Source organism: Rhipicephalus microplus, chromosome 7, assembly GCF_043290135.1.
Source record: "Rhipicephalus microplus isolate Deutch F79 chromosome 7, USDA_Rmic, whole genome shotgun sequence".
In the NCBI taxonomy this organism is placed as follows: Eukaryota; Metazoa; Arthropoda; class Arachnida; order Ixodida; family Ixodidae; genus Rhipicephalus; species Rhipicephalus microplus.
Window position 1 is genome coordinate 134,906,845 of NC_134706.1, and position 13,256 is coordinate 134,920,100.

The 13,256-nt window shown below is 49.4% G+C and overlaps 1 protein-coding gene and 1 pseudogene across 1 annotated transcript; both read left to right on the top strand.

Moving 5' to 3' along the window:
• The first annotated feature begins 3,412 nt into the window (after positions 1-3,412).
• Positions 3,413-6,606, top strand: LOC142767874 (uncharacterized). The gene is made up of 2 exons (XM_075870123.1): positions 3,413-4,649; positions 5,917-6,606. Exon 2 carries the CDS (start codon positions 6,004-6,006, stop codon positions 6,604-6,606), a length of 603 nt encoding a protein of 200 aa, XP_075726238.1. The 5' UTR covers positions 3,413-4,649; positions 5,917-6,003.
• Positions 6,607-10,067: 3,461 nt separating this feature from the next.
• LOC119179058 (recombining binding protein suppressor of hairless pseudogene) lies at positions 10,068-13,046 on the top strand (annotated as a pseudogene).
• The last annotated feature ends 210 nt before the right edge of the window (positions 13,047-13,256 follow it).

Sequence of the window (13,256 nt, forward strand, 5' to 3'; positions counted from 1 at the left end):
GAAAAGGTCCATCGTTTATTGAGTACGAGAGCGAGCTTCAAGGTCACATTAAAATAGTGAGTTTTCTGCAATAAAGTACACATTGTCTACCAGGGGCACAGGCATGCCTGTCCCCATTTCTGTGGAAAATCATCCCTTAAGCAAACGTTGCTAGCCTGGCGGCGGAGAGCGCGAGACGGCGAAGGAGTGCGAGGATCAGAAAGAATGCTTATGAGGCCACTGATCCAGGGATCTTTTAGTTGTTCCACCGTCATGTTGCGCAAGGCGGATGACGCAAGTGCAGGCTCGAGGGAAGAGAGGCAAACACCTTCATCTGATACGGGTGAGAGAGACAGGGCGTCGGCGTCTGTGTGCTTACGACCGGATCTGTAAATAACGCGGATGTCGTACTCCTGAAGTTTGAGCGCCAAGCGGGCAAGTCGTCCGAAAGGGTCTTTAGGTGTCTATAGCCAACAAAGGGCGTGGTGGTCAGTGGCGACGTCGAATGCGTGACCATACAGGTAGGGGCGAAATTTTCAAAAGGTCCAAATGATAGCGAAAGTCTCTTTCTCGGTCACGGAGTAGTTAGCCTCGGCTTTCGTCAATGTTCATCTTGCGTATCGACGACATATTCATCAAACCCTGCCTTTCGTTGCGCGAGCACAGCGCCAAGTCCATCACCGCTGGCATCAATGTGAACCTCCGTGAAAGCGACAGGATCGTAGTGGCGGAGGATAGGTCGTGAAGTTAGCCGGTAGCGTAATTTGGTGAACACATCGTCGCATGCTGGTGACCAAGCGAAAAATTACTTACTGACATGCTTTCGCCGCAAATAACACACACACACACACACACAAAGTGGAGAAACACTTAACGACAAGCACAAGCGGCTTGTCGTTGAGTGTTTCTTTACCTTGTGTGTGTGCGTGTTATTAGCGGTTCTGCGGTCAAAGCATGTGAGTAAGCAAGTACCAACTAGGCCAACAGTCAGTATTGGAAAGGTCCTTTTCGCCGCTAAAAAGGTCCGTAAGGGCGCACATATGGAAGCAAAATTTCGAATAAAGCGTTGGAAGTATGACGACAAGCAGACAAAACTTTTAAATTCCTTTAGGTTTTTTGGTTTCGGAAAATCGGCGACTGCTTGAAGCTTGGCGGGGTCGGGAAGTAAGCCGTCCCGCGATACGGCGTGGCCGAAAATGGTGAGCTGCCGGGCACCAAAACGACACTTCTTGAGGTTGAGTTGAAGGCCGCCATCGGCGGGGCGTGTGAGGACGTGCTGGAGATGATTTAAATGGGTGTCGAAAGCGGTGGACAAGACAACAACGTCATCGAGGTAGCATAAACAAGTGTTCCACTTGAGGCTTCACGAAATAGTGTCCATCATTCTTTCAAAAGTGGCTGGAGCATTACAAAGGCCGAAAGATATAACGGTAAATTCGTATAATCCACTGGGTGTGACAAATGCTGTTTTCGGTTGGTCAGATGCTTCTATAGGAACTTGCCAGTACTCAGAACGTAAATCCAGTGAAGAGAAGTACTCTGCTCCCTGCAAACAGTGAAGGGCGTCATCTGTTCGCGGCAACGGGTAAACTTCCTTACGGGTGATCTTGTTTAAGCGTCGGTAGTCGACACAGAACTGAATGTAGCCGTCCTTATTCTTAACAATAACGACCGGTGACTCCCAGGGACTGTTAGAGGGCTGTGCAATACCCTGCTGGAGCATGTCAGCAACCTGGTCGTCATTAACACGGCGCTCCGACGCTGAGACTCGGTAGGGACGCCACCGTAGAGGCGTATGGCTTCCTGTGTCAATCTTGTGTGATATGTTTGATGTGCGACTGAGGCCAGAAGCGTGGCTGCCAAAAGAAGTGCGAAGCTTTTGCAGCAGGTTGACCAACTAATTTCGTTCTGAAGGAGACGTTGCGACATCGATGGAGCGGTAGAAAGCGTCAAGGAGTGACTGGTCAGCAACAGGGTCATAAATGAGTGCACTGAGGTCCGTAGAAAGTAAACTAGATGGAGCGTCAAAAATGTGACGGGCGTCGATCGGATGCACGTGACCGAGACATTCACCATGGAGTAAAGGTAAATGCTTTTCTAGCGTGCTGTACACGAGCGTCTTCGTGACGCCATGGTGGAGAGTGAGGAGAGTGACGGGCAGTGGCGAACATTTGCGTTGAATGAACAGGGCAGAGGGCGTAAATAGAACATCACCATCGGAAATAGCGTCACACGACACAGTCACCAGCAGAGAAGAGCGCAGCGGTACAGATTGTCGTCAGAAACAGACAGTTTCTGACGATAGTTCACGATAGACAGTTAATAATACGGTAGGGGGGCTTCAACAGCGTCAACATCAGGAATTTCAGACAGCTCAAGTTCCGCGCGAAAGCCGTATATGACGGCATCAATATTCGCAAGGAAGTCCCAGCCAAGTATTATGTCATGGGAACACGGAGGCAGCACTACGAATTCGACGATATACACAATCACTTCGAGGATGACTCGTGTGGTACAGGCTGCGAGAGGTGTTACACTTTGTGCGTTAGTCATTCTAAGAGGGAGACCAGATAATGGCGTCAGAACTTTGCGGAGTTTGCGGCACAGGTGGTCAGAAAGAACGGATAGCGTGGCTCCGGTGTCGACAATTGCCATGACAACGATACCATCGACTGACACTTCAATGACATTAGCTGGACAAGGGCGAGGACTTGTGCATGGCGATGGGGACGCAGTTCGTGCCTCGGGAACATCGGCCGTTAGTTTTCCTGATCGGTGGATGCAGAACGGCGACGCAAAGGGGAAAGCGAACGTCGACGTGGAGATGGGGAGTGGTGGGTGGGACCGTGTGGACGATCAGGGGAAAAGAAAGAGGAAGGAGGGCTTGGATGCGCATAAGAAAACTGAGGGTCGAAAGAAGGCATTTGTTGAATATTTGGAGCAGCCTGGTGACGACGACAATAACGCGCCACGTGGACAACATCGCCACAAGCAAACATATCGGACAGTTGTAGTAGGTCCACCTCTGGTCGGAGTAGACGCCGAGTTGCGGCTTGGGGGCAGAAAACTGAGGCCGAAGTGGTATCGGCATAGGCGGTGGGGAATAGGTTGGGGGCGAAAAGTATGGCGGCGAATACATCAGCGCTGGCTGGAACGCAGGCTGTCGAGATCGAGAAACGGCCTCGGCGTACGTGAGAGGTGTGGTGACTGGTGGCGGTTCACGGGTGGGAGGAATAGCTTGTGCGACCTGGTCTTAAATGAAATCGCGGGGTGTAGACGTTAATCCGCGTGGTTGATCAGGTACCCAAGACATCAAAGAGAGTTGACGAGCGACCTCAGCGCGGTTGAGCTCTTGGATATTTAAAAGAAGAGGGGCATGCGTGGTCGTCTCCTATGCCAACGGTGGATAGGCTGGACAAAATGTCGTCGGGCACGCAGGGACCTCGGGTGGAAAGGCGTTGCCTGCGCAACTCATCGAAACTCCTGCATAACTCGGTCAGTTCTGCGACAGTGCGAGTACTCTTTGAAAGCAACATTTGAAAAGCGAAGCGTCGTCCTCATTGCCCTTTATGATCTGCTTGATTCTAAGCTCTTCAGACATCGACCCGTTGACTCGCTTGCAGAGGTCCAGAACGTCCTCAATATAGCTTGTGAAATTCTGACCAAGCTGCTGAGACCAAATAGGCTAGCGTTGTTCGGCACGGCGTTTGAGTACCTCAGGCCGTTCGAAAACTTGTGTGAGGCTCGTTTTAATGACAGACCACGTTGGGAGTTCCGCTTCGTGGTTTATGAACCACAGCTTGGTCACGTCCGACAGGTAGAAGGCGACGTAGCCTAACTTGGCGGCGTCATCCCGTTTGTTGTGAGCACCCACTCGCTCGTACAGAGAAATCCAGTCATCAACGTCCTTGTCTTCTGTGCCTGAGAAAACAGGGGGATCTCGCAGGCTCAGAGAACCGGCACAGAGGACAGTAGGCGGTGCCAGTCGACGAGTTGGAGCGACGCTTGCGTCGGTAGGCATATCGGACCGTAAAATTCGATTCCGAAGCTCCAGGGTAATCGGAACCCAGCAGACTTCACCACTTGTAACGGGGTTTATTTGCAGAGCAGAACGCAGAAGGCGAAGCAGTCAGCAGTGTCCAACCAAGCGCAGCAAGCGCGAGCTTATGCTGATGGCGATGCCCCTGAGGCGCAGAGAAATGCCGCTGAGGCAGCGCCCTCTTGAACGGGATCAGGCCTGTCCGCTCCTCCGGTCGTGGCCTGTGACGTCACTCAGTTTTGACCTATGGCTTCCGCCGAGTGGCTGTGCCACTCGCGCTGCTGTGCCGCGCCGTTCGAGTAGTCCGGCGTGCTAAGCCTGGCAAGCCGTTGAAGCGGTGTGGTGGTGTCTTTTGTTGGTACGCTGTTGTGGTGTTTCTGGCGGCCTGAGAAGAGGTGTTTGTCTGCATACGTGAAAAGCCGCGTGATGGTGTGATGTGCTTGGTCGTTAACCGAATGTTCGCCTGCTAACTGTCGTAATAGGGCGATGCTGCGTGCCGAATTGTCGCGGGAACTACGACACCGGACCAAAAGTTCGAGTGTTCTCGTTCCCCAAGGATGCCCGACGAGTGGTATGGGAGCGTGCCGTTCGTCGAGATGACGTCGATATTCGTTCTCTCCGCGATCCAAAGGTATGTATACATTTTCATTACTCGCTGTTGAGTAATTTGTGCTTTGTTATGTTTCCACGTGTGTTCATTGCCGCGTGTGTTCATTTCTGTGTTGAACCATTCGCTTTGGCTTTGCCGCTTTGTTGTGATGGGAATTCCGCCATGGCTATAAAGTGGCCCGCATGTTTTAAGTGATGTTCTTTCTAGAAGCGCCGGGACGCATTTTAAGTTCACGCAATGCTCGACTTTGCTATTTGTTCTCACTTATACTTGCTCTCCAGTGCACCGTCGAGAAATTTCGATGATGCAAGTATTAAAACGCATGCGGGAAATGGCTGGCACTCGTTCTCGCCGAGTGCGTTGTCGTTCATTTCTTTAGGAGTAACTCGTGAACTTCACTGGCCGAGTTCATTTCTGTTCACTTTTCTGCTTGCCTGCTTCCTAGCCGGCTGTTCTGCAGCGCGACATCTATGTGTAAATATGTTTTTGAAGGGGTCATATGCGTCTTTAGAATGAAGGTAGGCAGGAAAAGGAAAAAGTCTGTGGAAGGACAAGTTGCATCAAAAAGCGTGTTGTTTTATTTGTACACACGTTATCACTCAACATTTCGTGATGAGTATTTGAAAGATATCTCAGAGCACACTTTTTTGGATTCTCTATATTTTCTTCGACTGCTATGCAATTATCTTGAGAGCTGTCGTTGAAATTTCGATGTTGCCGCAGGGCACCACGCACTTCTGTAACAGCTCCGACTTTTAATTGAGAAATATGAGTGGCGTAATCACATGAATCCATGTGTTATTTATTGCTTGATGCTGCACCCTTGACTTTCTTGCGCTTTTGTAATTGCATGCCCATCGCGCTAGCCGCTTCCATTACTTTGTTTCCTTGAAATGACCCGCCGTGGTGGCTCAGTGGCTAAGGCGTTGTGCTGCTGAGCGCAAGGTCGCGGGTTCGATTCCCGGCCGTGGCGGCCGCTTTTCTGAAGGAGGCGAAAAGCAAAAACGATAGTGTGTACGAGACTTAAGCGTACGTTAAAGGTCCCCATGGGTGGTCAAAATTGACCTGGAGCCTTCCACTGCGGCGCGCCTCATCGCCTAGCTGTGCAGTTTCGGTGTGTTAAACCCCGTAATCAATAAATTTCCTTCAGATGTCTGCTGGTGCCTTTCATTGATATGTGCATGTCTGTACAGAGCTAAGATTTTCGTATTTTCTAGCCAAGTAAATGAGGTGGATATGAAGGAGAAAATCTCTAATAATGCATTTTATTTTTGTCAATGGTGTGCAGGTATGCGAGCTCCATTTCAAGCCTGAATACTTGAGGACGACCACCACGTACACCGATCCTAGAACCGGCAGGAAAATAGAAGCTGCCATGGGTGCCACTCGGCTTACTCCGGACGCAGTGCCGACAATCTTTCCAAATTCCCCTGCTTACCTGAGCGACTGCCCACCAGTGCGCGAGGAGCCCGAGGAAAAGCGGAAACGTCGCGAAGCATCACATCTGGAGGAAGCTATTCGACAGTCCATTTCTTCCCACGAAGAAGAGGACCGCCTAAATAAGCTGCAGTCATACGAGGACCTTGTATCGCAACTACAACGCGTCGACCTCTCCAGCTACTGGACAGCAGTACAAGCAGCAAACGCTGTTCTGTTTCTTCATGTAGAGGGCGAAGATCCACCGGAAGTTGAAAGATCTGTGGTTGTCAGCAGGAACATCGAGGTTACGGCTTTCTGGAGGAAGGCGAAACTACCTGAGAAAGATCTCCTCATCCCAACTAGACTGGGCAATCTGCGCTGCCTGCAGACCGCACTAGACAGTGTGAGACGTTTCAGGGGCCTAGACGTTTGTGTAAAGGATGACAAAGTGAAGGCAACTTTCAACTTGTTGTTCTCCTTGCTGGACAGCCTCATTTCAGATGATCTTTTGCCGCAGGAGAAAAATAGAAACCCTTGGATTTATCAAGGAACAGCTTGAGCTACTGCAGAAAAATGACCACTCAGTGCGGTACTCTGCTGACCTTTTGATATTCTCTAGCATTTTGTACACTATTTCCCCACACGCCTACAGATTCATTCGCAGTGCTGGCAAGGTAGCACTGCCACATCGATCTACGCTCGTGCGAATCTGTTCGCAATATAACTTGAACCCTGCAAATGAGCAGGACGATGAAGGGTTTTTACGTTATGTGAAGAAGCGATCAAGCCTTCTCAAACCACATGAAAAGATTGTGACTATAATGGTGGATGAAATGCACATTCAGCCATACTTTGAATACAAAGGTGGCTGGGTGACGGGGGCAGCTTCTAATTCGGAAGAAGCAGCCAAAACTGCTCATGTTTTTATGATACAGTCCTTGCTATCAGCGCACAAGGATGTCGCTCACATTCTGCCAGTGGCTAACATCTTAGCAGTTGAACTGCATGAGGCCCTGAGAAAGACAATTATAGAGCTGGAGAAAGCAGGGCTTACTGTCATCGCAGTAATCACAGACAACAATTCAATGACCAGAAAGGTGATGTCCTTTTTATCTAAGACGCGAACAGTTGACATTGTGTACCCCCACCCAGCAGACAATTCAAGACCCCTTTTTTATGTGGTAGATCCTGTACACCTTCTAAAATGTGTAAGGACCAACTGGTTGAACCAAAGAAATCCTGGTACGTGCATCTTTTTCCATGAATTTCCCAGCACTTCCTCGTTAGTTCAGGTAAACGGAGCTTCTTTCAAAGCTCTTCGGGACCTGCATGCTTCTGAGCAACACAGTGTCTCAAAGTTTGGCTATAGATTGAGCTATACATCACTGCATCCATCCAACAATGAGCGCCAGAACGTGAAGCTTGCTTTGAAAGTTTTCAGTTCATTTGTGGTGGAGGCGCTAAAAATTCGTGGAAACGAACTCAGTTTGAACTACGCCGCGGGGACAGCGCAATTCATTGACCTAATTTTGAAGTGGTGGCATATTGTCAATGTAAAAAGCCCCTCAAAGAGCCGGCGCCTCAAAGATCCGCTTCAGGATCCAGTATAGAGTTTGAGTGACAAGCAGATCGAATTTCTTAACAATTTCGTAGACTGGTTGGACACGTGGCGAGACATCAGGATGGATACCGGGGCATTAACCACAGAAACCCATGCAGCGCTGCGGCTTACTTGTTACTCGCTTGTCGAACTGTGCCGGTACTGTCTTGAAGAACTGAATTTCAACTATGTCTTGCTGGGTAAATTTCAGACCGACAGTTTGGAGTAAAGGTTCGGACAGTACCGTCGGCTCTCTGGAACAAATTACCACATATCAATACAACAAGTCTTCGAGTCAGAAAAGAAGCTGAGGCTACAAGACAGTTTGGTTTTGCCCGATATGCAGGAAATACAGAAGCCATGTGCTATAACATTTGACGCAGCTCAACTGGCACAGGAGTACGGTGTTAAGATAACAGTCTGTGATATAAAAAAATAAGGAGTCCAATTTGGCAGTAATTACGTACATTGCAGGATTTTGTGCACACGCCGCGTTAAAGAAGCTGCCTTGTGAGTATTGTGCCATGAATATTACATCTCAGGACCGGGAAATTCAGCTTGAGAGAAATGTCCTGATTGAAAACCTCTCGAGAGGCGCTCTGAAGTTTCCCCAGCCGACTGCCATTGATGCAGTTCTACGCGCCCACATTGTCTTGGAACAGCTTACCAGCAAAGAGAATGCCTCACGTTTTCATGCAACTCCTAAACAGAGAGAGGTCCTTGTGTCTATCACAAGGCACCTTTGCGAATGTGAGGATTTTGATGTCTGTACCAATTGTCATCACCCTCACACTGTGCTGACTAATATACTTGTGGCCGCAGCAAACACCCTTCTGAAAAACTACGTTCAGATGAAGACAGATATTTTGAACACTAAAAAAAAACGCAGTCACAGCAAAGGAAGCTGCAGAAGTTTTCTAAATGAACAGGAAGTTTTTGTGCGTTCTATGTACATTGCAAATGTGAAGAACACAGCTTTTTTCTTCAAAAACTCTCATTTATTCTTTTCTCATACAGTTAAGTTATGTTACTGTAGTGTTCATAGTCTCTGCACAACAGGGTATTTTACCGTACACGCCAATGAAAGCCCTCGCCATTCATATTGCTTACTATGGCGGTTACTGAGAAGCGTGTATCACTTGCATTCTGCCTGCACGGTTGCGCGAGGCTTTATTATCATCTTCGCCATTTTATTATTCTCGAGTGGTCTGCAACATATTGCTTAGTAAATCAATGATTTGTTTCTGTACTTACTGTATGCCACCTGGTTGCCTCATTTCAGTGTTTTGTATATTGCGCTGGAGTGTTTTGCATTGCAATGCTTAGTATACTAGCGATTGATAAAATTAGTGGCGAGTGTAGCAAGTGCGTGTTTTCTTTGTTCCCTTAAGAGTTTTCATTCAGAGGGCTCTGCTTCACCTATATGGCATGATGATCAATAATGAACTCGACTAGCTTTGAACCTGATTGTTTTTTGTCACGCGCCATCTATCTTTATCATTGCGAGCACAGCATGTGTCTGTAATGACCAATTACATATAACTTGCCGTATGATCAACCTCGCCGGCGTTATCGCTATTTCAAATTTTCATGCTCTTTGTGATTATTGTGCGCAACACTATTATTTATAGTCTGTACATAAGGAAACCGAAAAGCATGTACTTCTTTGACAAAGGCTGGGCCAACAGATGAAATGTTAGTAAAATGAATGTGCAAATCCAATGTCCGTCGTACTCATTTTTCTTCATTATAAACTTCCGAGGCCGACGTCATTTTGTTGTTTCCACCGCTATGTGTATAAGTGAGAACGAACGTTAAAGCGTCGTGGCTTGCTTAAAGCAGCGCTGATTACAGTGCAAAATGCAAAATAAAGCGGTCACATATGTGGAACTCCAAGCGATCGTTTGTTTCCGCGGTAGGCGACGAGACGCGCCGCCCGCGTGGCTCGGTCAACACGCGTGACGTCACGGCGGCAGTGAGCAGGCCTGAACTTTTTTAGGTGGCATTGGTTGAGGCCCCTCCTCTTCAATACATACATACATACATACATACATACATACATACATACATACATACATACATGCATGCACGCCCCGCCGCGGTGGTCTAGTGGCTAAGGTACTCGGCTGCTGACCCGCAGGGCGCGGGTTCGAATCCCGGCTGCGGCGGCTGCATTTCCGATGGAGGCGGAAATGTTGTAGGCCCGTGTGCTCAGATTTGGGTGCACGTTAAAGAACCCCAGGTGGTCTAAATTTCCGGAGCCCTCCACTACGGCGTCTCTCATAATCATATAGTGGTTTTGGGACGTTAAACCCCACATATCAATCAATGCATGCATGCATACAAACATACATACATACATACATGCATGCATGCATGCATGCATGCATACAAACATACATACATACATACGCGAACGCCACGCCCGCGCGTGCGTTTGTCAGTGTGTATATACAGAGATATGATAGCGAAAATGTTCGGTGGGGGATGATTACAACTGCTTATTTTGACATGCACAGAAAGAAAGCATATCCTATAAAGATACAATCCCACACGGAACGCAAAAAAATATCCTGAAACGCTTGCGCGTATATAAACGAAACTGTAATCAGCGCTTACAAAAGATCGAATACTGATATGAATGCTCACATGGTAAATAATGGTGTATTCACCGAAAATGATTAAGTAAGCGCGAGTGAATTGACGTGGTGTTCACCACCTTCTTTTCAGTGCGTTAGTTTCTGATGTGCGCCGTTCTCCGTCGCGCATCGTCTGCGTCCTTCCAAGAGCAACCCATCGGAGAGCAACTACTAGTCTCCGCACGACGACAGCCTCTTCGTGGGTGCGGGCGAGGGTGATTACGGTAACATCGGCCACGGCAGCGAGCCACACTCATGGAACTGGGGAGTGGCCAGCCAGTCGACAAGTCGAGCCCATCAACGTGCTACTACCAGAGTGGTGGTGGCCTGTCGGACAACGATCCGAGCGTGCTGCTTGGCTCGGTCGCCAAGGGTCGTGGTATCCTGGCCATGCCTCAGGGCTCACCCCACCTGGGCCTTCAGCCACCCCAGCTGCAGTTGCCTCCGAGTCCCGTGGTGAGCCCCGTTGCCGCCGCGACGGTGGCCTACAGCAAGAGGAAGCTGTCGCGCAACATCATAGACCGCTACCTGCGCGAGCGTGGTGACATGATGCTAGTCATCCTCCACGCCACGATCGTCCAAAGGTCGTACGCAACCAAGAAGCGGTTCATCTTCCCGCCTCCGTGCGTGTACCTGCTGGGCGACGGCTGGCAGCGGAAGCGGGAGCAGCTGCTTCATGCAGGCGAGAGCGAGCAGGGCGCCCATCTCTGTGCCTTCATCGGCATGGGCAACTCGGACCAGGATATGCAGCAGCTGGACTTTCGCGGTCAGAACTACTGTGCGGCCAGAACGCTCTTTGTCAGCAATTCGGACAAACGCAAGCACTTCATGCTCTCCGTCAAGTTGTTTCATGGCAACGGTGAGGATGTGGGCCTGTTCCAGAGCAAGCGCATCAAGCTAATCTCCAGGCCAAGCAACTCACTGAACAACGCCTACCTGTGCATCTCCTCGGGCACCCGGGTGGCGATCTTAAACCAGCCAGGCTCATACGCTGCAAGCAGGCGCTACCTGCACATAGACGGCAAAAACTTCCACGGTAGCTCGAGCCAGTGGGGTACCTTCACCATCCACCTGCTGGATGACAACGATAACGAAGCCGAGGTGTTCACCCCACGCGAAGGATACATCCACTATGGCTCTACTGTCAAGCTGGTGTGCTCGGGGACCGGTATGGCGCTGCCACGGCTCGTCATCCGCAAGGTGGTCCAGCAGAATGCCTTGCTCGACGCCGACGAACCGGTGTTGCAGCTGCACAAGTGTGCCTTTTACATGAAAGACAGTGAGCGCATGTACCTGTGCCTGTCGCCGGAGATCATCCAACTCCAGGCGACGCCGTGTCCCATGGACGCCAACAAGGACATCATCAACGACTGTGCTTTGTGGACCTTCATCAGCACGGACAAGGCCGAGTACACGTTTTGCGAGAGCGCCGGACCCGTGCGCGGACCCGTGACGCCGGTGCCCGTCGTGAGTAGCCTGTGCCTGAATGATGGAGACAAGACCCTGCTCAAGATCACAGGCGATAACTTCGCGGACAACCTGCGTGTCTGGTTCGGCAACGTTCAAGCTGAGACGATCTACCGGTGCGCCGAGTGCCTGCTTTGCATGGTGCCTGACATCTCGGCCTTCCGCGAGGTCTGGCAGTGGGTGCGTGAGCCCACCCAGGTTCCCCTCTTCCTTGTGCGCGAAGACGGTGTCATCTACGCAACGGGACACACCTTCACCTACAGGCCCAATTCTGCACCACGTTACTTGGGACCTAGTACCTTGGTGCACGAGATCCCTATGCCTGCGAATGTGCGTAACTACCCTCCTGCACCCGAGGACCACGACGTAACGGCGTTTGCCTACAGAGACGCCATGGTCTATAACGCACTCCACCAGGGCACGTGGTGAAGGGCACCCTGCTCTTTAACGTATTTTTACTTTTTAGCCTCGTTTCGGGGTGTCAGGACGTGCGTGGATCACACAGGCAGCGTGTCGTGCATATCTCTTTCCGCTGGACCCATTTCGAGCCTTGGCGCCAGCAGTGAAACGAGAGAAGTGCAGTGCAGTTTTTAGCTACCCCTTTTAGAGATCATCTTTTAAGTTGGTCGAATCTTTCCATGTGCATCATTTCTGTGCCATTGTTTGCTTTACGAGGACCAAGCTTTACTTTTATATGAAGGATTCGTGAAATGACAAAGAAAAGGGTGTTTTGGGCCGCAGATCCAGCTTTTACGGAAATTGGCGTATTGTGCGCCAGTCTTGCACCACGTGCCGCATGCCTTTTATTTTGTTTTTGGATCTCGCGCAATGTGATAAAATTTTCGAAGCAAGAAAAAAGAAACAAATAAAGTTGAAGACGTGGTCTGGTTTGGTCAACGGCGACAGACGATGGACGACGGCAAGTTGTAACGTTAATTAGGGTAGTCATCCCCCAATTCTTCGGCAACGAATTGTTTTACGCATCGAAAAACTGTAAAAAAACACAACCCAACTGCACTAAAAATTTTGAAAAGCCAGCCAATACGTATTCATTCCTGTTTTCTTCTTTCTAGCAACCGTGATAAGCCCAGCGTTTATCTGGTTCGCGACGTAGAGACGCTGTGATCATGCTGGCGTGACGGTGGCGTTAACCAAAATTGAGAGCTGTGCCTAAGCCAATGTGACCATAGGCAAGCCTTATGAAGCCGTGTGGAGCATTGTAAGACGTGAACCCCCACGGATAAATAAGCTAATGAAATCACACTGTAATAAACACTCTGCACGCCGAGCTGAGATTTTTGTATGCCCGGTCAATCCGCACGAGTTAAGATTTGCGGAGCTTAGTTTAATAAGTTACGACAGAGCCCAAGTATAGTGCTAATTCATTTATTTGCTAATCAAGCTGAGTTCAGAATAGGATGTCACCTAATTGAAATCAAGTTTCAAGTATACAAATTAGGTCAATTGCTTATTTATAGAAATAATTAGGGTACTTTGTGATGC

Coding starts and splice junctions, on each gene's coding strand:
- LOC142767874 (XM_075870123.1), top strand. CDS start 6,004: ATGGGTGCCACTCGGCTTACTCCGGACGCAGTGCCGACAATCTTTCCA.